The sequence below is a fragment of the Harpia harpyja genome, chromosome Z (assembly GCF_026419915.1).
Source record: "Harpia harpyja isolate bHarHar1 chromosome Z, bHarHar1 primary haplotype, whole genome shotgun sequence".
Lineage (NCBI taxonomy): Eukaryota > Metazoa > Chordata > Aves > Accipitriformes > Accipitridae > Harpia > Harpia harpyja.
In genome coordinates this window covers 2,739,060-2,764,291 of record NC_068969.1, presented here as the reverse complement: position 1 = coordinate 2,764,291, position 25,232 = coordinate 2,739,060, and the positions used below count along the sequence as shown (strand labels likewise).

General features: G+C 35.2%; 1 protein-coding gene across 2 annotated transcripts in view; it reads left to right on the top strand.

Moving 5' to 3' along the window:
- Window positions 1-21,266, top strand: part of PPARG (peroxisome proliferator activated receptor gamma) — a 60,265-nt gene extending 38,999 nt beyond the window's left edge. For both annotated transcript variants that reach the window (XM_052778393.1, XM_052778394.1), the window contains exons 5-7: window positions 8,360-8,559; window positions 12,762-13,212; window positions 20,587-21,266. In XM_052778393.1, coding sequence (XP_052634353.1) covers window positions 8,360-8,559; window positions 12,762-13,212; window positions 20,587-20,834 — 899 coding nt within the window. In that variant the 3' untranslated portion in view covers window positions 20,835-21,266. The remainder of the gene's footprint in view (window positions 1-8,359; window positions 8,560-12,761; window positions 13,213-20,586) is intronic.
- Window positions 21,267-25,232: the final 3,966 nt, after the last annotated feature.

Below are 25,232 nucleotides of genomic sequence, written 5' to 3'. Positions count from 1 at the left end.
TGGTTCTGTGATTGCCTTCTTTATCAGTAGGTAAACAGGTAGCATTAAGCATATCATGATACTGCTTTCTTGCATAGAATTTAGAAGATAGTCCCTCTGAACTTTAAAATTAACATATCAATTCATGTGGAAATACTTATGAATGTTTGGACAGAAAGACATAATGAAGATTCTTTGCTGCCTTGCTTTGGCAAAGTTGACTAAAAACAGGAATTAAATGTCATAACATAGAGACTTATGTAATTCTAAGGGTAAAGAATTGCAAACATGACTGGGAAAATAATTTCTCTGTGGTTTTTTTAGAACTTTCATTATTTTCAATATAAAAAATGAGTGTACTGTCCCCAAGAGGAAAGCTTAACTGTGGTTTGTGAAGTTAATACATGCAGTGAATGTAAATTGGTATGGGAAATATTTTGCTAATATAAAACATGGTTTTCAAGTTCCTGGGATGCAACAGTAACACTTAAAAATAAATCTAATTTTGAAATGCTACTGTGGGTATTTTTATAGTAATTCAGGAGGTTTTATTATTATTATTTTCAAGGTGCATGCCAAATTCTCTCATAACCTAGCAACACAGCTTCCAATTATGTCAATGGGAACCATGTGCAGTTCTATCAAGAAGGGGAAGGCCAAGACCGTTCTCTTTGGCTTAGTAACATAAAGGACCCAAGAAATATTTTTAAAATTAACATTTCACCTGCCATTTCTTCCTGTTCAGCCACTGCCAAGGCAGAAGCTGTGGCACCAGCAGGGGCCATGCTATGGGAGTTGGGGGAGGCATGCAGAGGAGGGGAAAAGGGCAAAGCCATTTGTCCCAGGGCTTGAGGGAATGCTTCCATTTGCTCTCACGATTTCACCTAACAGGGAGTTAGTAGTGTTTATTTTCAAGTATTGGCTTCTACATTTGCCTTTTTTGCCCACTCTGGTTACATTACATTGCATGAAACAACACCCTCATTCCTCCATCATTTATAAACAAACAAATTTATAAAAAAGAACTAAATTTCACCTTTGAAGACACAGGCCTATATAAAGCATGCAGAAATGCAACACTGGATGTTGTCAATGACACTGAGACACATTTTTATGTTACATCTACAGATTAAAGTTCGTCCATTTGAGTACTGAAATTATCTGAATTTTAAATCCTTGGAATCAGAATGTGGATTATTTGTGCCTGAGGGTTCCAATCTATGACTGTCTTTGCATAGATATACTATTGCAAAATGAATAGGGCATTTACAAAGATGGGGAATGCAAGGAGACTTAGCAGCTACAGCCACATTTTTTCACGCATAAATGCTACATACCACTTGGCTGAAGGTTAAAAAAGACAGTAGTGTTCTCATGCTTTGAATATTGTTTTCCTTTCCTTCTCTAGCCACAGTGCTGCTCTGTGTTTAACCCTTAATTGCTAAGATTTTATTCTGAAGTACCACTAAGCAGAAGCTCGGTTCTTTTTTTTTTTTTAGAAATTTCATTAATTTTTTTCTCTTCTACTGAAAGTACTATTTATATAAAACCAACTACTGTAATGGGAAAAAGAGCACACATGGCAATATGTCTTTATTACCGGTTCTGGGAGCACTGAATTGCTCAGTCTGTGCACGTGCCTCCAGTAAACTCAGACAAGTATCTGCCCTGGCTTTATCTTGTGTTTTCTAGTGTAAGAAACTGTCTTTATAGTCTATTTGGGGACTCATTTATGCTCAAAAAAAATCCGTAATCTAGACAATCAGAACAGTAGAGTGCTGTACAGAATAGCCTATAAGCAATCGTAGTGACTTCTCCAAGCCATAAAAAGTGGCATAAGGATAAATATTCTATTTTTTTCACAGAAAGGCAAAGAATATAATGTAGCATGTAGTGTCTTACTATATTCACTATTGGTTTTATATCGCTGCCATTTAGAGAATACTGTAAATGCAAGTAAATAAATAACTGCCAAAGAAAGAGAGATCATACATTCCAGCTGCAGGCACATGCCCAAATTTGCACAACCTTCTATTACTGTGAAAGAAATTGCCGTCTGAACCCCTTCTACCCCTGCAGCATGAGCAGTAAGCCATATTTCCAGATCTCTCATACCAGCTCGCTGGCTTGTCCCTGCCCTTCCTGCCCCTGCAGATCCTGCCTTGATCCACTGCCCAGGCTCCCAGGAGATAAGGAAGCTGGGCCTGCTGCGAGGGTAGACGGAGGAAAGAGAAGACAGAGTAGCAAGGAGGATAAGTCGTCCAGGGAAACAGAAGATGAGGCCAGAGCCACAGGAGGGAGGTGGAGACAGAAGCAGAAAAGGGAGATCATGCCACCCATCCTTTAAATTTTCCTCAACCACCAGAAATGCTGTGAACTCTTATCCACTCTGTGAACTCTCCTTTTTCCACCCTAACCTCTATGTATCACCAATCCCTCCTATTTCTCCTCTCACCCAAAATCCCACTAAATTCCTTCTGAAAACCTCCTGGTGCCTGACCTCTTCCTGACTTTTGTCTCTGTCCCCTGAAAATGACAATGACTTCTCCAAAAGTAAACTACTAGGCTAGTACCACAAAATTCAATTTTGCCCCAAATTTTGCCTGCAATGCTAATAAACATTGAACAGAATCTGCTGCAGCTAATACAATTATTTTAAAAATATATTCTAAACATTAAAAAAAAATTTTGAAAACTATCCTTTTGCCTATCAAATTATAAGGTAGGAATGTTTGATTCACAACTCACTAACTTTACGTTGTTAATGAATTTTTATATTTAAAATATATTTTATCGCCTTATGTTTAGGAAACTTTATTCTCATAATTCATGAATTACATCAGAAATCTTCCAAGACCCGTATTTTCATGAAATAGGGACAGTGTTTAAAACTGGATCATGAGAGATTCACTGCTATTAGTCCATCCCAAACCCACACATTTAGAAAGAAACAAACACATGCGGAAATGATAGATTGCTAATAAATGTACAATCCATACAAAAATAAACATGCATAACAAACTTTACCCCAACACAAGAAAATATTATGAGATTCCTCAGGGATTTTATTATTGCTGAATTATTTTATGTAAAAGTCTGATATTATGACGGCAGGCAACAAGGTACACCCTAAGGATTAATATAGTACAAAACCCAGTAAGATCTCATTTCCACTTTTAGTGAAGTCAATTCACATATTTAGAAGAAGACTTGGTCCTATCTGCTAAATGCAAACTCTGCTAATATTAGTGGCTGTTTTGCTGAACTGATAGACACATGATCTGATAGCTGGCAATACCACTCGAGCGGGTTGTTAAACCAAGGATAGGTGTTCTAGGCCAGTAAGAGATAACCCCCGCCATACTGCTTTGATTAGCTAATCAGCTAGTGCATTCTTTGATAATAATGGGTAGTTTGAACTGACTTGACATTGATGTAATAGCTTTCTGTGCTATGAGTAAGCTTTGTTTGTTATATCTAACACAATTCTGAATGCAGTATGCAAGCATTCAAGAACAGAAGTTAATGCTTATAACCTAGTTTACCATATAACAACACATGTGCCAATTTTCTTTCAAAGTAATCTTGGCATTTTAACAGAGGTGCTATATAATTCAATGTTACCTTTGGCAGTAGTACTTATTTCTTTTGTTATTTGGGGGGGAGGGGTTTCCTTTTTCATTTACACAGAAGGAATTTAAAATAATCTTTTTTTAAAAAGAAACCAGGAATCTGATCTTAGTAGAAAAATTAGTATCATGAGGCCCCAATCCTATGCCAAATAACAATATATAGCAAATTTCTATGCAGCTTTAATCATGTATCATTTGATATAGTCTTCCTCTGCGTCTTTGGGCTTTAACTCCAAAATAGATTATACATAAGGGTGCTTGCATTCATAAAATTTAGCACAGTGAAGACAATGCACTGATTTAACATAAATGTTCACAGGGTTTTTTGACTGCATGTATAAAAATTCTCAGAAACATGGAAACAAAAAATTAGATACGATTCCAACAAGGAAGAGTACTGAAACAAACAACAAAGTAATAAATAATATTTGGGGTTTATAGCACTTTTTATGCAGAGATCTCAAAGCACTTTTCAAGAAAATAAGTATCACCATCACAAGCAAAATAAAAATAAATGATCAGGGAAAGAAGGCATCTACTCTAGAACTATTAACAGTAAATGAAATATTAACAGTATGATGAACTCCAATGCAATCTGTAAATTAATGGAAATAATTTTATATTAGAAGCACCAGGTCTTATAACGCATGCCTACTTTGCAAAGGTAATTTGGTATCCTTTGTTGGGGATAGAGAAGCACACCAGAAACATGATTCTCGAACACTCTTAGTCAATCCTGTTTTCCATTAAAAAAGAAAACACGATGTAAGTTGTCATTTATTACAAATTCTACACGAGTACTATTGTAAACTTTTAACACAGAACTATCAACAATATGTTGTTTAGTAATACCAAATTGCTAGCACAAATACTGTAATTTACTTTCCAAGAGACTCTGGGACAGGAGACGAGACTCTGCACAGGAATCAGGGTATAGGATAAGGGACATATTTAGAAAACATCGTATACATACTATGCTATCATTTTATAGTCAAAACTAAAAGTAAGCCTATTTTATACTGGCAGTATCAGTTCAACAGTAGATACAGTTATGTGGAAAACTGCCATAAGTTTTAAAAAAGAAACTATCCATCCCCCTCAATTCAGACAAACTTACTTGAAAAAAACAGGCACTAGTCTATTCACCCATGTATGAATTTCTATCAAGATGTTTGTTACCAGTCTGGTTTCTGTTCTTTAAAAGAATACAAAAGACATACAGCTTAGTCAGTTATTCCCTAATGACAAAACAATTTCTGTTTTGAAAATCCCTGATCTCCCTGATCTTTTCAATAACATCTCTACACTAAACTATTCTATTTCAGTAATCAGTGTCATAGCTGGTATCTACACTGTGGTATATCATTTAGAATGTTCCAGCAGATACTTGGGGGGGATGGAGGGGTGCAGGGGAGAGAAAAAAAAAAAGTGGAAAAAAAGAAAATAAATTTCTATTGTTTTTAATTCCTTGGGGAACTGTATAAACTATTTAGAGCTACGGTAACATAAAAATATAGTAAGAGGAAGCAATATACTGTCCCTTTTTTTTTAATACCTTTTTGAAAAAATAAACTTGATGAGAGGGAGTCTTATGCCAGTGAGATTCCAGGTTATAAACTTGCTTCTGCAAACCCCAACTCTCAAGAACAGGCTGACAACAGAATCATGTCTCATACTGGTGTTCAGTCAAGCTCCATTTCCATAATACTTAGAGTTAGTATGCTTACAGAATGAGCTTATAGAATTCAAATTAGGCTGCTAGGGATGCTTAATTTATTGTAAACATATTATAAAGGTATTATATATAATATTATAAATGTATTCCATGTAAAATATCAAAATAGTTTACAAGTAGGTTTTATCATACCAAAATATTTTTCTGGCCCAAAACACCTAGTTCCTGATATGATTGTGAAATGTCTCAAAGAACATGTTTCTTTGAGTTCCTAAGTATTTCTTACTATATGTTTAGAAGTCTTCAGGTCATAATAAATTGCACTCCATATATTTCTGGAAGTGATTAACATACTATAGTCGTGGGCAACTCTGATGGCCCTTTTTTATTAACAGTCTTTTAGATCAGGCTAATTTTTGCCTTGCTTTCTTTTCAGATTAAAAGGTCCACTGTAATAGTCTGAGAAGTCTTTCCAGATTTCACTTAGGTCTTCAGTTTGCAAATTCTTCCTCAAAAAAAAAGATGGTGAGGAGGAGTTGAATTTGTTGGCAAGAACCCAATCAGAAGCATCAAAGTATCACAAGATTTTTTCCATTGATGAAGCTATTGCAAAATGCACATTTGAAAAGTGGACAAATTAATCATAAAACATAATCCTATACATTTCACAAATTTAATATTAAATTAATATTAAATCTGAAACCGGGTTTAGTGAAGAACATAATGGCTTTTAATGAAAATATGAATTTAACAAATGTCTAGCTGCACTGTTCAACATGGACATTTAATTAACTTTTAACACTTTTATTAGCTATATTATTATTTTAACACCTTCTTGACCCCACATTTTAGTTATATGTGCTGTCCCTGTAACAACTTCTTACAATATGTATGTAATAATATATTTTAGCTTTAGTATGTTGCTGACAGTTTGATTCTTGTTATTGAATCAGTCCTTAAGTATCAGAAAAAAAATAATGTGGAAATGCTATAACATATTCTCAGTGAGTTTTCACTCTATTTACTTCATTAAATACTCATACTTCATTCATTTTACGTCTTCAAGAATGTCTAAAATGCAGTTATTAGTATCATGGGTTTAATGTTATCAACATACATACATGTTTTTTTAAAAAAACAGAAAGGATTTGTGTTAACTACAAATACGAGTTTTTAATAGTGACAGAATCCATTTTAACTGCAAAATGAAAATACCAAAATGGTCTCGATTCACAGTGTTCATGGAAGTATATGCAGCTGAATTAATTCCTTTATAGTTATGCTGAATTTTTTCATCTTTTTATTTAGGTTACACTAAGTACAAATATGAACTCTTCTTTTGTTTGATATCAATTTTTTATACATCGCTAACATTACCATATGTTCATCCATTCACATTACTTCTTTACAGAATGGTGTCAGTCTCTTTGAGCCATTATAGTATGTCATATAAACTAATATGAAGTTAATAATTTTTCTGTAAATGTTTTGCTCTCAGAAGAAAAGAGGGCAGTGATGTCTCCCTGAAAACTATTGTTAGTAGCTGATTAAGAATACTTAGTGTTTCCCATAAGAGAGAAAAAAATACATATGCCATGGTATATGTGATCCCAAACAAATATCAGTTGGCCATTATTCAAAATTTCCCATACAAAAAAATTATAAGCAAAAGACATTTTCTGGGGGGAAAAAAATAGAGTATGTTAGTTTGTACTTATTGAACTAGGTTTCCTTTCATGATGATTTTTATTCTGACATGTTAACTCTAAGAATACCTGAGCAAATGTGAAATATACAGCATGCATCATTCGGAGACTAAGTTTGCTGAAAGAGAAATGTAGTACAGTTGTAAAAATAAACAACCTTGTTTCTACAGCCATGAGATAAGAGAACTGATCACTAAATATAATATATGACAAATGGGTTTTTTATGTTTTCTGGCACAATTATTTATTCCTGAAAAAAAGTGTCATTTTTGTCCATCAGCACACTGCAAGCAAACTCATAAAGGAAAGTGGCTGGTCATTTCCAAAACAAACGTCCCTAGTATAATCATTCATATGTATGATCTTAACAGCACTTTTATTTTATCCAGGGAAGACACTAATCGCTGGAAAAATATTTATAGTATTTCTATTCCTCCTAAGGCCAAAATGCAAACCCTTGTTTCTTCCTTCTGTTTTTTTGTTTTGATACTCTTTTGTTCTGTTTTGGTTTTGTAAAATAAAATAAATTCTGTTTACTGAAATACCATATGATAAATCAGTCTTGATCTTGATGGCTCATTAGAAATATTTTCCAAGTCAGTCCCCATATGAATAAATAGTGTCTTGGATAGTAAGTACATAGATGTAAAAGTAGGAGGTTTACAGCCTGCCTGCCTGCCTTACCTTGGTACTGAGCAACTGTGAGATCATATGTCTCGGTAGAACCATTTCCTGTGCTTTCAATAGTGCAGGCGCGTAGAGTTACCATGAAGAACTCAGCCTTTTCTGGCTTTTTTATTTCCTGCACAACCTTCTTTCTCATTCCTTAATTCTTTTGGTAACATTTTATAGCACTTGCTACATTAAGTTCTGTTGTACTATTTAGGAATTTATCCCTGCAAGGCATGCAAGTGTTTTGTTTCTAAACAAATGAAGAATCTGAGATCCATATGGTGATTTGCCCAAAACAATACAAGGCTGAAAGGTGGTTCCTACCCTAAGCCAACAGAATTTTAATATCTTAAAGATTCTTTAAATTTTATTTAGATTGGAGGTAGAATCGGTGGTTTTCACCAACTCTGTCAGGTAAGCTGACAGCAGGTTTGCATTTCCAAGCAAGATATTGTAATCTTACTGTTTCGGCACAAAGATTATTTCCTCTTTGAGATTTGTTTGTTTACATTTCTTTAAAGCACTTCAGCTGTTTTGCCTATATTACTGGAGAAAATCATCTTTTTTTTACTTGCCTAAGTACTGTTTAAATAAAAACTTCAAGAGCTCGTAACAAAAGGTCACATAAAAAGCTATTCAAATGTGCTTTTTTAGGTGCAACTATAGCTATAGTAATTGCTTGTCATCTTCTTCAGCCATCAGGTTTGGGCGAATGCCACAAGCGGAGAAGGAGAAGCTCTTGGCAGAGATTTCCAGCGACATCGACCAGTTAAACCCTGAATCTGCTGATCTACGAGCACTTGCCAAGCATTTGTATGACTCATACATAAAGTCCTTCCCTCTGACCAAAGCCAAGGCGAGGGCGATCTTGACAGGAAAGACGACAGACAAATCAGTTAGTTCCCTCTTTTTTTTTTTTTCCTTTCTTTTGAGTAAATGATTTACCACATTGACAACACATCTTTAAAAAAAAAAAAAAACCCACAAAAAACTTTGCTGTTGGCAGTTACATATTTCAAGCTGTGTCTGAAACACAGGAAATGTTTTTAGATAGGATAAGTAAACATTATTTGAAAAAACTCCAAGTTCACCTAATAAAATACTTGAAACTAGTACAAGAATTTGAAGGTCATCTTAACCTTTTTGTATTCTCTGATCCACTCTTCCCGTTTTCCTTCTCCTTCACCAAAGGTTATCTTCCACACTATCTGTTTAAGGTGGCTATCTAGCTGTCAGGAATTGGTTGCCATACTATTCAAGCATCCATATCATATCATATATTATTAGTACTAGCTGTTCCCAAAGGAATATTCTTCTTCATAAGTATCAAATGATTCCCAGTACCAACACCATCATTAGCCTTAACTATGGTGCTTATTCTTATGATGCTCTGATGAATTCCTGCATTTAACTGGGTTATCTTAGATCAGATCAGTATCCTGTGTTGGTGCAATTTGAATTTTAGGAGAATGTACAACAAAATCTTTGAAAAGTAAGGAATAGAGATATGTGTATTTGTGGGTTGCCTTGGAAACTTTACTGGCAATACATAACAACCTTCTGTATCAGTGAGAAGGAGGATAAATAAGATCTGATAATTATGGTAGGTTTTAAATTTTGTCATTATTTTAACACCTAAAGAGCAAAATAGTTTTCCAAAACTTATAACTCCTGGTTTGTTTTATAGAATCATCGGCAGACATTTTATTGTCAGGATTACAACAAAGACTCTATTTAATTTTCTTCAATAATTTCAAAGACAGGAAAGAATTTGGAGGTATTTTAGGCTTTCTTTCTTTAAAGGCAGTTAAAATCATAATTTAAATATTGTCCCTAATTTGGTTGTACCCCTCACATAAAAACTTCAGATATGGTGGACACTTACAATCTGAGTAACTTTTCATCATGGAGTATATAAAGTTTGAACTAGCATAGTTTATTTATTCTGCAGAAAGCTGATACACTAATTCCACTTGAGCATCACTGCTTTTTCCAAATCTTTCCACAGTTCCCTCTCTATATCAGAAACATAGGTTACTGGAAAGAATTAATACAGCAATTTAGGTTTTTTAAGTGTGTTCTCAATAACTATGTACCTGCATTAGGCAATAGAAGTGGGGTGTGTAATTATATATCTTGTTTACTCCTCTGCATCCTAAAAATGTCACCACGAGGCCTGCTCCCTTTTTCTGCAGCTGCCCACCGTGCACACTCTGGAACATGACAGAAGTTTGGGCAGGGTTACCTACGGTGCTCTCATCTTCTTTTTTTCCAGATGTGTGTTGAGAAATCTGGGACGTTTGTTTCTGAGGTCCCAAGTGCATCCACAGATCCTACTTTTGTTCTGCAAGGTTCTAGGAAGTTGTCGTAGAAATCAATTGGCGTGTGGTTTGCTGCCCTGCTGTGCTGGGTACTTAACAATGGTCTGGGCTTATGAAACTTGATCATGTCTGAAAGTTACACTAATGCAATACTCATGCAGTAAATATATAGTATGCCATCGACGATGTTCTCTTTTTTTAATTGAAAGTTTTAACACTTTGTCAGATTAGAATATAGCAATAAAACAATAGACATAGAATTCAGCTTTCCATTGCTGCAAATTTCCAAGTCTTTTTTAAAAAAATAACACTGAAAGAGTGACACTCCGTATTTAATGGTTACAACTTCCATATTGTTTGAATTGTAATGGACTTTGTGCTCTGGAACATCAAACTGTTTACTATGGGCATAGTTTAAATGTACGTTATTTTTTAATTGCTATATCATCTGCATTATCTGAAAATGATTGGATATGCTAAGTGCGTGTGTCAAAACTAAAATGACTAACTCATCCTCTTCTGGGATATACAGTGCTCATTTGACATAAGATTCTGCTCACAAGATTCATCTGAATCTTTATATTAAAAATTTCTTTAGCTCTTTTGAACTTTTTCTTGATTTTCAACTTCTAATGTCAGTAGGCTGGTGGCATAGTATAGTCTTTCTAAAGCACATGTACATGCACAGAATAGATGACTTTTTCTTGTACTTGGTGCTCCCACTTAAGATTTTCTAGAAAGAAAAGGAAGGAATGACCTACTAGTACTAAAACATGCATTTTAAAAGCCTCCTCTACAGTCTTGTTATTCCACTATTTTGCATATGCATGCATATACATATGCACAGATATGTATAAAACGTTTTTTCTGCTGCCAAAATAGCATTACATCTTGAAAAATACCTTGTCCTCCTGGCTTTTCTCAGTGCAGTGTGTTTATTTTTTCAGTTTCACACTGAAATCCTAGTGCAAGTGGAAAAATAGTGTCACGCCTCACACTCTATTTAACTGAATCTCATGGTCTGGAGGTATGTTTGCCTGTGGTTGCTGTGAAAGTGACAGCACTAGTTTTATTGGTCTTGTAAGCAGCAGACTATTGATTTTTAACTAACCCATTTTGAAAGCTGAAATCCTCTTGTGCAGATCCTATTATTTCAGTTCACAGACAGACCTCTCTTTTCCAAGCAGCTGTATCAGTTAAAGACAAAACTGTTAGCTGTCATCCTGCCCTCTCTTCCTAGTGAAAGCGGGTCGGAGCTTTGTGCTCGACTTTTAGCCTGAAACAGATGACTGAACGCTTCCACAGTCTCCATCTGCAGAACTATGGGAGATGGGAGAAGTAACCTCTAGCTGGTGGGTAGTGATAAGCATCTGGGCGATATCGTCTTTAGAAAGTAGCTATTTTCAGTTTTAAAAATTCCATAATAATTTAGCACTGAATAGACTTCAAAACTGGTTTAGTCAAATAGGAATAGAATTTTAGGAGTTTCCAGAAGCTGATCTGTGGGAGAGGAACACTGACTACATATAGGAAGTCTTGGGTTATTTCTGAATCTGTTCTGCAACATATAGTGAATATAAAACCATGAGAGTGAGCACCCATATGAATAAGGCATTAGAATCTGTAATCATAAAGGATCTTAAATTAAAAAATGCATTTCTTTTGTCCAATTGTTGGTGTATAATTCCTGCTGTTTTAATTAATTATTTAAGTATGTTAACAAACCTATTAATATCAGTAGATATTTGTTCAGTGCAGCAATGAACTATTTAGTCATCTATCCTCTAAGGAAAAGATTCTTCAGATAAATTCAAGAAATCCTCACTTAACCACTTCTTTAAAACCAGGTGCTCCTTCTGCACGTTCTGAAACAGAGAGTTTCCATATCCTAACAAAAGTTTTCCAGGCACTACTTTTTCTAATCTGCTTTCAAAATTGATTTATTCTATATGAGTTTATTTCAGTCAGACTCATTCTTGTGTTCTCAATTGTGCTGCTGTAGTTTGTATCATGTTATTTGTGTTTTCTTTCCCATTGACAAGTTGTTTGAGTTTAAATATATCCTAACTTTGTTATTTTTAAAGGAATTAACTGCAAAAGGTTAAATTTATCTGATAATCAATACCATAAACTTGATATTACTTGCAGTATTTTCTAGAAGGCTAGAACTTGGAAAGAATGTGACAGTATATGAAGTAATCAAAATATGAATATACTCTGTCTTTCTACAAAAAAGAAGTTATATCATCAGAATTGCAAACATGTCACTGTACACTTACTAGATTCTGTTTTATAGAAGCCATTAAAATTCAGGTAAAAGGAGTAACATTTTAATCTTTTGTTAACAAGCATTCCAAACTTCAAATTGTGGTATTACAGAACTTCTGTAAAGCAAACAAAACCCCAAACCAAACCAAAACAAAAAGCAGCAAAAATCATGGATATTTTAAAACAGTGTTCCTTACCCCCTGCCCCCAATTATTCAAAAAGTATCAGCCAAAGTCCTATTTTTAGAATGTGGATTCACGGAACATGTGAGAAGTCCTTAAGAACTACTTGTCCTTTCTGTAAATCATTTTAACATTGTGAGGATATTTGCTTTAATAGGTTTATGAAGATTTAACCCTTTTAGGTCAACTACCCTTGATATATTCCTCATAGATTTCTAAGTGCTTTCTGATGAGTTATACCTCTGTATGCTACTTCAGTTTCTCAGGTGTCAAATGTTCATAGAAAGGACATTTGAAAGTAAATTGTCTTTTCCTTTTATTTTTAGCCATTTGTTATTTATGACATGAACTCTTTGATGATGGGAGAAGATCAGATCAAGTGCAAGCATGTGTCACCGCTGCAGGAGGAGAACAAAGAGGTAGCAATTCGCATTTTCCAGAGATGTCAGTTTCGCTCAGTGGAGGCAGTGCAGGAGATTACAGAATTTGCCAAGAACATTCCAGGTTTTGTGAATCTTGACCTGAATGATCAAGTAACTCTCCTGAAATATGGGGTCCATGAGATCATATATACTCTCCTGGCTTCTCTGATGAATAAAGATGGAGTTCTTATATCTGATGGACAAGGATTCATGACACGAGAGTTTCTGAAGAGCCTGAGAAAACCTTTTTGTGACTTTATGGAACCCAAGTTTGAGTTTGCTGTGAAGTTCAATGCACTGGAATTAGATGACAGTGACCTGGCAATATTTATAGCTGTCATTATACTAAGTGGAGGTAAGTGCTGTCTTATTTAATATGATATTTTATATAATAGAATTGACACTTCTAATTCCTGTCCAAACAGGAAAGTGCTCGGCACTACAGGATGGGAGTGAGTTTATTTACATGTGGTTTTTTATTAATTTTCAGCTTTCTGGATGTTGTTTGCCCTTTTTTCAGTTTCAGGCAGAAACTGAAAATGTAAATGACCTGATATTAATGACAGGGCTGGAAATGCCTGCTGAATCAGCAGTTAATTTAGTTAGAAAACAAAATCAGGACTGACTATCTGAAAACAGGAAGGGTGGAATTTCACTGACAAGAGCTTCTAAAAGTCAAAATTCTGCATGAGGGTTTTTTAAACCTGCAATTAGATTGTGTGGCTTGCTAATTGTACACAAGTAGCTTTGAGTCCATAAAAATTTCAAAATATATGTTGCATTTGGCTTACAGGATTGTACTGGTGTTTTTTTATTGTTGTTGTTGTTTCATTTGTGCAAGGTTTTGTTTGCCTTTAAAGGGGAGGGGGAGAATGCATTTCTCAGGAAAACGATGGTCTCCTAATGCCTGAGAAAAACAGGCATTGTGTGTCTGCTCTGTTCAGATTTCCTAAGCTGCTCTGTTTGTATTAATCTTTATGCATTATGCTTTGAACAAAGCATGAATCTGAAAGCCCAGGTAGCAGACTACACGCATTCTAACACTTCATTAAAAAGGACACTGCATTTTTTTAAGACAGTCAGTATGTTCTATCTGATCCTGAGCTGACGTAGCTATTACATTTTGTGAATTAGCAAGTGCTACCCCGATTTAGTTCACTTACAAATATTTCCACTGAGAATCTGAGATATCAGATATATGTTTCAGGTCAGATTGAAGGTCTTTTAGTTTGGCCAATAGTATCAAGTTAGTGATGTCTCACAAAGAAAAATTTAGCCTACTGATTTGTGTGTATTTTGGCTTAGATTGTTACTGCAGATATCAATGGGAGGAATGTGCTGAATGTTCTGAATTCAGATCCTCCACAAAGCAATGCAGAGTATTTTGTTATTAAATTATGTTTAAGCAATCAAACACAACCACCACATGCTATTGTTCTAAAACCAAACATTATATTGAGGGTGCATTGTTACGTATAGCTTCATTTAAAATCGCATACAATTACTTCTGGCATTGTGTTTCATTCAGTAAAAATGTGATATTACAGTATAGTTTATTAGACTAACTTTAAACAAGTACACTTCCCAGAAGACATTTTCTTGTGCAAACCTTTGAACACAGTGATCCCTGAGGACTCTGAATTAATTCAGGAAGGGAAAATAAGTTACTGGTATATTTTCAGTTGGGTTTGATGGGGGAGGAGAAACTATACAAGCCTATTAGGGTACTAAACAAAACATGCCAACATTTTGCATTTTCTAATATAATGAAATTTGACAGATGAGAAACAGGCCTCTCAAAATCCACTTCTAATTGAAAAAAGGGAACTTGCAGTCTGCAAAGCTAGGTCTGCTATGCTTCAGTGATGTTTGGTTTACATTAGAGGAAATAGGTATGATGTAACTAATCTTACATTTTAGATCTCAGGAGGACAATGATCCACAGAAAAAAATTGACTGTGTTGAATCAGATTTATCAACAAGTCTTTTTTTTTAAGAATAATTTGTAAACAGAGATCCATAAAGGACTACTGAATTTTAAGTTAGTTCTTAAATAACTCTGAAGCAAATCCATATAAATATATAAATCCATATAAATATAAATCAGTCCTTTCTAGGAAAATCCTTTAATTTCTTGACAACAAAGATCTCTCACTATCTTCATATAGAACTTTTTTTTTCCAAAAAAACACGATAGTTATTTGTAAAAATTGAGTTTATCTTTTGAAAACAATTAAGCTTTGCTGCCAATTAGAGAATGGCTTTTATCATGGAATTTACAGTCAGATATGATATATATTGAATGCATTCTGTGGGACTATAATATCTTATGTGGTATGGAACTGAAGTCTTATTTCTCAGATGTCTCGGACACTCTTGTTTCTGTAAGAGCTATGTTCTTGCAAAACTCAGTTTCTGTAAGAACTATATGAACATCGAACCAGGATTATTTCATTGAAAATAGGATTTCAAAACCAGTTCATCTTACCTCAAGTACTTTATTAGCTGCAGGAATACTGTAATGTTTAAGTCACTTCAAGAAATCCTGTGTACAAATATGTTAAAAAGAAAACCACTTTGTGAAATGAAAAAAGATCCTAGCCAAATGCTCTAATTCTAAGTCAATCTGTTATTGCCTAGCGAAATTACGCTAGTTCTGCTGGCTCCACGGGTGCTCTGTCTTACACAGCTCTAAAAAGAAGAAGAGAGAAGGGGAAGGAAAAGAGAAAGATAATTCCAGCTGGAACATTACATGTAGAAAGCTTTTCATTGTGAAGTAAGTGTTTGGAATTTGCCACAAATCCTATAAAACAGTTCAGCCTTTTGAAATTGTAAGAATTGCTTTTGCGTTCTATGTAAAAAGGCAAAATGCCCATATAACAATAATAAGAAGCTGGCAAATTAACTGTAATAGCAACAAAATGAAAGTACTCCCACTTTACAGTCAATCATTTTATTGTTTCTGAGCTGCTCAGTGCAGTCTCAGTCTGTCTTAATGATTCCAAATGTTACTCTGAACTCATTATTACAAAGACGAAAAGTTGTTCTTAATGTTGGTATATTGTGCTTTAAAACAATACTGTAAATGCCAAACAAATTCTAGTATTCTGAATTTAATGCTGATGAGACAGAGAGACTATGTGTGTGAGCAGTAGGATATTACCTTGATTTTGCAAAAGAAATGCTTTATGCCATTAACAGCAATGCCAAACTCTCATTACAACATTCTTTTACTTATGGTAGCTTTGAAAAGTACGCTTTGGTAAAATGAGATTTGGAAAACTTTTTTCAAGGAGATATTCTTCCTCCCCGTCGTATTCCTCCGTGCCACTGAGGCATATCCTCAGCCAGTAGTGAGTGCTATGGTATAGATGTTAAAGAACTTGAAGCATCTTTAAAAATATTATATATACCTGAGCTGAAAATGAAGTCTATCATAAGAAGGTTTAAGGAGAACAAGTTGGATGTCTGTGGGCAGGAAAGATAGAAGTCCAAGCCTTATTGGGATAATCCTCATTTATAAACAGAGCAAACTCACTCAAGCAGGTTGTTGTCAAATAAAGAAAAAGCTCAAAAGGTAATTTTATGGCATGTTTACATATCATGGATGGACTTGAACTTTTGTATATTATCTTCTGCAGTGTTTAGGATATAGTGGTGTTTGGGAATTATAGTGGGGTATACTTGTAAAGACCCAGACTCTGCTAGTCAACGTGCAGTCAAACTAGTATTTGAGTTCAGAAATGCTGCTACATTCACTTTTTATGTTTTCTGAGTGTGTTCTTTACAGTAAATTTTGAGCCGTGAATCACTGCTGCTTGTTTAAACACTATATTCAATAATTTTGCTACAATCTGAGATCAGCAAATTTTGAAGTTTTATCACTGAATAGTACCAAGAAATAGTTCATATTTGACTGCTACACAAATCCTGCTCTAGCAAACCTGTTAGAACGAAGAAATGCTTCGTAATCAGGCCAAAAACTGCAGATAATCACTGTGGGCTTTGAACAAAAATCCTGGTGACTACAATACATGTGATGGTCTCAGAAGAAAAACCTCAAACTGCTGAGTCATATCTGCCTCAGCAAAAGAAGTAGCACAGTTGTTCAGTCAGCCATATCTTTGACTGTTTTTCATATTAAGACTTTAGAATGTGTATTTAAATGCAAAATGCACTTAATCGAAGATATTAAAATATAAAGGTATGGGTAAAGGCATGCTGATGGCAATTTCATATGTGAGGAACAGAAAAAAATTGTAATTATTGTTAGGAACCTGAAAGAAGCATCCAAATCTGTAAGTAAATAAACAAACAAAATATTGTTCCCTGAGATAGTATAGAACACTATTTACACAAAGTCATACTGTTGACACTCAAAACTAAGGGGCTATTAGCCTTTCCCAGTCGCTGTGAACATTTTCTTACTTAGAACAGCTTCCTGCAGAATTTTCAAACCAAGTGAAACAGCCATATGACAATGAATGAAAACCTAAAGAAAAACTGAATAAAGAAAAGTAATAATAAAAAGAGAAATGTGGTACTCTCTTGGCATAGTCTGAATGGATAAAAGGCAGGTTGCAAATAGCACATAAAAACCCCTAAAAGTCTATCAACAATCTACAGTATCAGAGAGGTTTAAAAGTGGTGTCCAATTCACTTTTAGTTATCTCTTACCTTAATCATTTCAACACATTGTCCTTTGGCCTTCTGTAACCTAATTTCACTGTATCATAAGAATGTCCTGCTACAACTCATTAGTTTCTGTCTTTCACTTCCCTCATCAGTTCCCTTTGCAGTTTTCTCTGTGAGCTTTCACACAGCAATTCTGTCTTAGCATCTTCGAAGGCGTCCACCACAGTGTCACATCTCGTTTACTCCCATTTCTGTTTCTTCCTCTTCTCCATCTAAATTTTTCTCAAGGCTTATTGTTAATCATTTCCTTTGTATTTTTTTTCTACAAGCCACATCTATCTGGAGCTCCTTACTGCACAAAATACACCTTTTGGTACAGTAACCCAATAGGTCTGGAGCAGATATATTTAAGAGCATCTTAACAACTTGAAATATACCATAATACCTGTATATTAAAGCTTTTGCCTCTTATTTCCTCTTTTTCTGATTTAGATAAGTTTCTTGGAACAGAGACAGCATTTTCCTCTGTACGAAATTTTTACTGAGAAAGTATAGCAAACTGTCAACACCCAAAAAATAATGTCCATATCCTGAAGTTCTTATTCATGAAAAATCTCTCTTGCCTTCAATGGGAATTTTCCTTCCTCTTGAATTGGCTTATTTAAAAATAACATCTGATGATCTGCTAGGCTTTTGTCATAGTCATCTTTTCTGACTCCAGTTCTACTGGGTCATTCTAAAACCATTAGACTGGGTTTTTCAAAGGAGCTTAAAGATTTTAGGCGCTTAAGTCTCACTGAACTTCAGTTGACCTTCGGCACCTGAATTCGGGGGGCTCCTTGGTAAGTTCCAGACTCAGTACTGATCTCCTGGGTTTGCCTCCTAAAGTTGTGCGGGGAGCACAATGTTTGCACTGGGTTTCACATCTGAAAAACTCACACCCTAAAAATTCCCACCATAAAAGAACCAGGGGGCAAATGGAGATTAATCTCAGAGGAAATCAAGGCCACAGTCTTTGTGCTTTTTGATTTTTTTTTATCACTGTACACTGAGTCATACCCAGCTAGTTCAGAGTTCGTCTGCAACACAGAAGTAAAATTTAAAGCTACCGCAACCCAAAGCCAAAATTATTAACAGCTTTGAAGTACTGAAATTTGGGAAGTTTCTGAAAGATATAAAGAAGGCAACTCGATTTTGCAGCACATGCAATGCATTTAGGTAATCTAAAAATAAATATCTAAAATTTATCAAAAATCCTCTAAGTATCTTTAAAAAATTACTTGGTAATAGTGCCAAAGGAAATTAACAAAAAGGAGCCATTTGTTTGGAGACAATTTTCTGCTTGCAGATACTTACTTACAGACTTTCTGAACCACATTTTATGGTATTATCAATTGAATGGTATAAATAAGTGGTCTCTGCAAGACAAGCACAGCTTATTAGGATGAAATACCAAATGGAAATAGAAGCCAAATGGGTCACTGAGTCCCGTCACCTACAACTGAAAGCAGTCACTTCCTAAAACCACCGTCAAACAAATATCAAGCTCCATATTCAAACTTGCTGTTATTCCTATTGCTGAAAAACTATCCCCAAACCTCACCTCTTTGAGAGTTAACTATCCTTTCCTAATCAGTGACCTACATGTATTCATAGCTTGTGTATACTCATTTGTTTTCATGCCAACTTTGCCTTTTAGTTTACACTCCAATTTTTGATCCGTGAAGTAAAACCCCAATGTATTTATAAAGAGCTTTGTTTTCTCTCAGCCTTTTTTCCAGTATACAACACAAGCCAAGCTGAGTTAGTAGAACTGGATGCACAGAAAGGTTACTAAGATCACAGGAAATAACAGCCTGCTTTTTTAATTTTTAATCTAGATCATCCACTTGTCCTTTCTGAAATGGAAATATTGCCTTAGGGAAGTAATTTAAGGCTAGCTATAGGCACTGCTTTTTATTGATCAACCTATGAAATTATTTCATAGCTACACAGCAAATGTTGTTTAAATTATTAACTGTTTTTTCATGGAGTATTCTGATAAATCAGGATGCATTACCAAGTATAAAGTAGTTCAGCAGTAACAAATTACTGATGGTCATTGTCATATGTGAGGATTTAACGTTAAGCAACTTTATTAAATTTCATGGCTGTAGAATCAAATAATTTATTACCTCAAGTTAGAAAACAAATGTTACAAATTATGTTAAATAATAATTGCAACCACTTAAGAAGGTATTTGGCGACAGACAGAAATAGCAGAACAGTTATTATTATGAAAGATAATAATGGTTAAAAAAGAAAGATTTTGCTTCTTGCTGAAGAATAAGATATGCCAAAGATAATCCTGGACTCTCACAGCTGTGGCAGTGCAAATAGCTGACTTTGGTTGTAAACATCCATCCCAGATTCCTCCATATGGAGGAGAACTCTCTGTTGGCATGAGCCCAGAAAAGGCATTTCTGTACAAGCCACATCTATCAGTCCTCCACTGCCATAAGCATCTGTGGCTAAGCTGATGAGCTGATGCTAAAAGCTATTGTGAGACTTCTTAATAGCAACTGGAACCTGGGTGTGGAGAAGAACTGAACCTGTGAATTTTAAATCTCCCAGGTTAGTATGACTGCAGAAGTTGAATTTATGCCTTTTTAAAATTCATTTTGATAGGTTAGCATCCACCTTAGCAGGAAACATTTTTAATGGTAGCAACTACATGCAAATCCAGCTGAGTATATCTTGATTTTCCAAAAGTGAATTACCTGATACAGACCTGTTTATCCCCCAACTATATCTCACTCTTCTTTTTCATAAACACTCCCAGTTTACTGTGGAGGGTGCACTGTAGCATTGTATAAACCTGTCTCTGTATCTGCACCACATAAATGCTTGAACTGTTTCTAAGACTAGTTCTAAAACTTCTTTGAGCAAAATCTGGTAAAACCTTACAAATAAATACCTTAAGAAATTGTCAAACAGTTCTCAGAAATGCCATATGTAAATGCTTAATATGCCAAGAATTCTTTAAGAAATTAATACATGAGATCGATGTTTCCATGTTCTTCATAAACTCACAACTCCCAATTTTTTTTCCTAGATCGCCCAGGTTTGTTAAATGTGAAGCCCATTGAAGATATACAAGACAATCTGTTGCAAGCTTTGGAGCTCCAGCTGAAGCTGAATCATCCAGAATCATCACAGCTGTTTGCAAAGTTGCTTCAGAAAATGACGGACCTCAGACAGATTGTAACGGAACATGTGCAGCTGTTGCAAATAATAAAGAAAACGGAGACAGATATGAGTCTTCATCCACTCCTACAAGAAATCTATAAAGACTTATATTAATGACCATAGTAGTTCTAATTCGCTGACATAATGTATGTTTTTCAGATTGCACTATTTCTTTGAGGGAAAACTTTGCATACCTAAGAAATTACTGTGAAACAGCATTTAAAGAGAGAGAGCTTAGTATAGTAGATCTATTTTATGCATATTGTTTATAAAGACACATTTACAATTTACTTTTAATATTAAAAATATCTATATCATGAAATTGTTGGCAGTATTTTCAGAATTAATTTTTTAAACTATCTTATTTCTTAAAATTGCTTGTCCAGTATGATTGATGCTTCACTGAAGTTGGTTAAGCATGCAGTTAAATTTTCAACTTAAAAATAAAAATCTTTCTCCTTAAACATTTCTAGGGAAACATTTTAACTATTATGTTTGATTTTGTGCTCCCAAGGCAGCAGCAAAATAAAATAAAACTGAATCACAGATTAGTTTAACTTCCTATGACAGCTTAAAAGGCAAAAGTTAGAAATGTCAGGTCTGACAATATTTGTGCCTACCGTAATATAATTTTACGCTGATAGAGCTCTGTAAAGAGGTCTTAGTGTAAGAATTAAGCCCATCATTTGTGGGCAAGCCCAAAAACTAGGTGCCATTTCCAGAATTCATTAAGGAATATGCACTGCTCATCACTCTTAGGAAGCAGAGTCTTTTCAATTACTCTGCTCATGCAAGTCCGAGGCAGGTGGAGCGGCAGCCAGCGTGGAGGCACCATGCAGCTGCCCCCCCATGGCCTCCAAGGCACAGGCCACAGCAGCGTTCAGTCACTCTGCTGAGTCTGTAGTTGGAACAGGTTTGTACAAACCACTTGGCCTTCCCAAATTTTTTGATGAACTCTCATTGAGCGATGAAACTATTCAGTCAAAAAAGCCATGGAAAACTAGAACAGCGTGACTCCTCCTAAACAAAAACAAAGTGTGAATTCATTCTTTAAATCATAAACCTGTAATGGAAACTCTACCGTGTTAGTTTGACTTGAGCTATCATGCTTTATCACTGGGAACAAGAATACGTTGAGATGTTCACTGCTGTTAAGATTGTTAAATTTTTTTATTTCTATTTATTATTTGTTACGTTGCCCTATAATGTCACCTAAGATTTCCACTGGGACCAAAGCATAGGAGAGTGAATAAATTTAACAGAAGGTAGATTTACTTATACTATCTTCTTTTGGTATTCTCAGTTCTGATGTGAGACTCCCTTAGATTCACGTTTAGCCTGCCTGCATTTACTGTTTGTGAACGTGACCCCTGACACAGTCAAGCAGGTATGATCCACACTGGTGGACCCGAAGAGGGAATGTTGGGAAAAAAAGCCACTAATTGTAACATATATATTGAAGTAAGGAGCAGTCCTCAATTAAAGATCCTTCGTTTCCTCACCATGTCCACATTTTATTTCTGTAGCAAAAAGTGTGCCTTAAACTTAGTGAGATAAGTAAGTTCAGCGGTGATACATAAGTGGACCAAGAGGTACTGTAAGTGTATATGTGAGCAAACTGGATTTTCAGGGAGTATAAATTGGCCTTACTCCCAATGCAGACCTTGAAAATCTAAGTTGGTGCAAATTATGCAATAAAGAGTCTGACAGAGGCAAATATTAAAATAAATCCTTAAGCTCATGCCTTCTACACCTGAAAATGTTTCCCACCACTTTTTTCAGATAACCTCTGGGCCTGTGGTCAGTAGTAAGCATTATGCCCACCAGGAAGTTTGGAGAATTGGATCATTCAGCCTCAAGGTTTAAAACCCACAGGTGAAATTGCACTGAGATGAAATCAGTATGAGGCTAAAGTGAACAGCTTTGATCTTCACTAAGTTCACAAAGAGATCATTTCAGGTAACTTAGAAATGATTGCCCTAAAGCAAATGGAATATTGCATGTTAATGCTCAAGATTGCATGTTTCCTGCACATTTCATGATAGACACGTTGTGCTAGCTGAGCATCGGATTCTGACAGGAATTACATGCACGCTAATTTGTGCCTGTTACAATTCAAAAGAAAATATTCTCTCTCCCCTTGTTTAAAGTTGTTTTCCACTGGACACTGGCCATTTGAAATTTTGCCATCTATCACTTAGTGGGAGAACCTCTGTTTCATTGCAGAGTTCATCCGCTCCTGTAGGAGGACATATCAAAGATTAACTGGCACTGGGATGGACCACAGCTCCAACACTGAATTCCTATAATAGTAACACACAGCAAAACTATCAATCTGAGCCTGCATTTCTTATACAATCCAATTTCACATTGGCTTCACTAGAAATGAGAGTTCAGAATTAGTTTTAAATAAAGAAGAGTTCTAGGGCATGTTCTTATGGAAGTAATATTAAAAAATATTTGAAAATGACAGTGGAAGAGATGTACTGACAATGAAATTAAGTTCATTACTTTGTTACAGGAAAAAATTCTGTGTAACCAAGAAGCCCATCAACTCAAAGAGCTTATTCTACTTTATTGCAAGTAGTAATATTTTTGAAAGAAGTGGTTTAGCAGTGGCAATGTTTAAGCCATTCAGTCCAATATGGACGTATACAATCCATATATTTTGGGAGTGGTAGCGTAATGGTAGTCATAATGGCCTAAGGATAAAAGAGAAGACAGTTTTGCAGGAACAGGTGTTATCCTTTATTAGGATGAAGGGACCGAATGCCCAAAAGCCTATACTTTTCTTTCAACTGTATAAGCTGTCTAATAAAATATGTTGTTCTCCCTACATCCTGTCTTCTCTTACATTTTGATAGTTATTCATCATGTTTTCCTCAAGCCATGGAAAATGTTAATTTTCATGTGAATTAGTAATCACAGAAATGTTCTGATTCTAAATGGTTACATCATGGTTAGGAAGTTTTGCCTAAAATACTTTTCTACAAGAATAGGTCTTAAGGGAAAAATGTTCATTTAATGGACAATTGCTATGTACTAATTTAGAACAAATGACTGTTACGAGGATATGAAAACATTTTCTCAAAAAATAGCATTTTCTCTTGTGAATTATATTCAGAATTTTGATCTAATTGTAAATACTTTCTGTTTCTATGGGACTTTATTTATTAAAAACAAAAAAACTTGCTAATGGAAGTTTATAAGTAGATTGTAATATTTTCGGACTCTCTAGAGTTTTGTTTAGAATGGGTCATGCCATAAATGAACAATTTGTTTTTTGATCTTCAGTGCTACTAAAAACATTTAACAACTCAAAAATAGAAACAGTCAGCTGGTATATGCCTTCCTTTGAAGACCTTCATTTCACTTGTGTTTTACTGTCCTTCCTTAGTCATCTGTTCACCACAACATAACATCTTCAGAGATGATGTGCTGAGTGGGATACTGGTACATTCCCACAGGTTTTAGAACTTCTGAGCTGCTATTCTGTCTTGTATTTTACACTGATCTGCTTTTTCAGTAGAAAAACACTGGAGGTAAATCACGTCCAGAGAAAGTCATTTGGTATACCTGCGCATATCCAGCAACTATCTGTCTATTTATTTCCCTCACCATTTCAAGCATCAACTAGTCATCAAAACATTTCTTGTAGAAAGTCAAAGTTCTCTATTTAACAGGAAAGATTACCTTCTTCAGACAAGTTCATTGGTGACCATTTCTACAGAAAATATTGCTGTGAGTGGCCTAAAATGAAAATTTAGATGAGAGAAAACATTTCCAGCATCACCATTATCATAGCAAAGGCAGCTGAGACCATTTTAATCACTGTTTCCATAACAGCAATTAAAAACTGTTTATTCTACTAATGCAGGTAACCAACTGCCTTTCAGCATGGCATGAAAGCAAGCAGTTGAGTTGTGTGTTCCTAACATAATCTTTTCCTAACATAGACAGCCCTTCAGCAGTCTAAAATACCGAAGCCTAGAAAATGGACTTCCTGACAATCGTCGTCACGACTTGTGTCACAAAGCTTTAGAAGAGCCTCAGGCCTGCCCCACCCTGCCCTTGTACTTTAGCATACACACTCTGGGTTTCAATTCACTGCTGGTACAGTTAAGCCCTGGGGGAATCAGGATTTAATATTTGATTTGCAATTGTAAACTCTGTCTTGAAGTTGAGTGCGTTTTAATGGGACTTTTTCCTTTTAAATAAGAGGTAGTATCTCTCCCTTAAAAGGAGGTAACATCAGCTTTGTAAGCATAAGCAACGCAAAGCTGCAGCTAGAGATTTATAGAAGCAGGAAGACAAAAATTAGGGGAAAAAAACCCCAACAAACCAGCCTCCTGGATCAGCAGCTCAATCATACACCTGTGAAATGCTTCAGGTTTTCATTCAAGCATTGGAAAAAATTATGGGCCTCATCTTAAATCCCATTCAGACTGCCTTGCTTACAGTGGTTAATAATCAGCTGCATAGGTGTGTCTCCAACTACATGAATACAGCAAT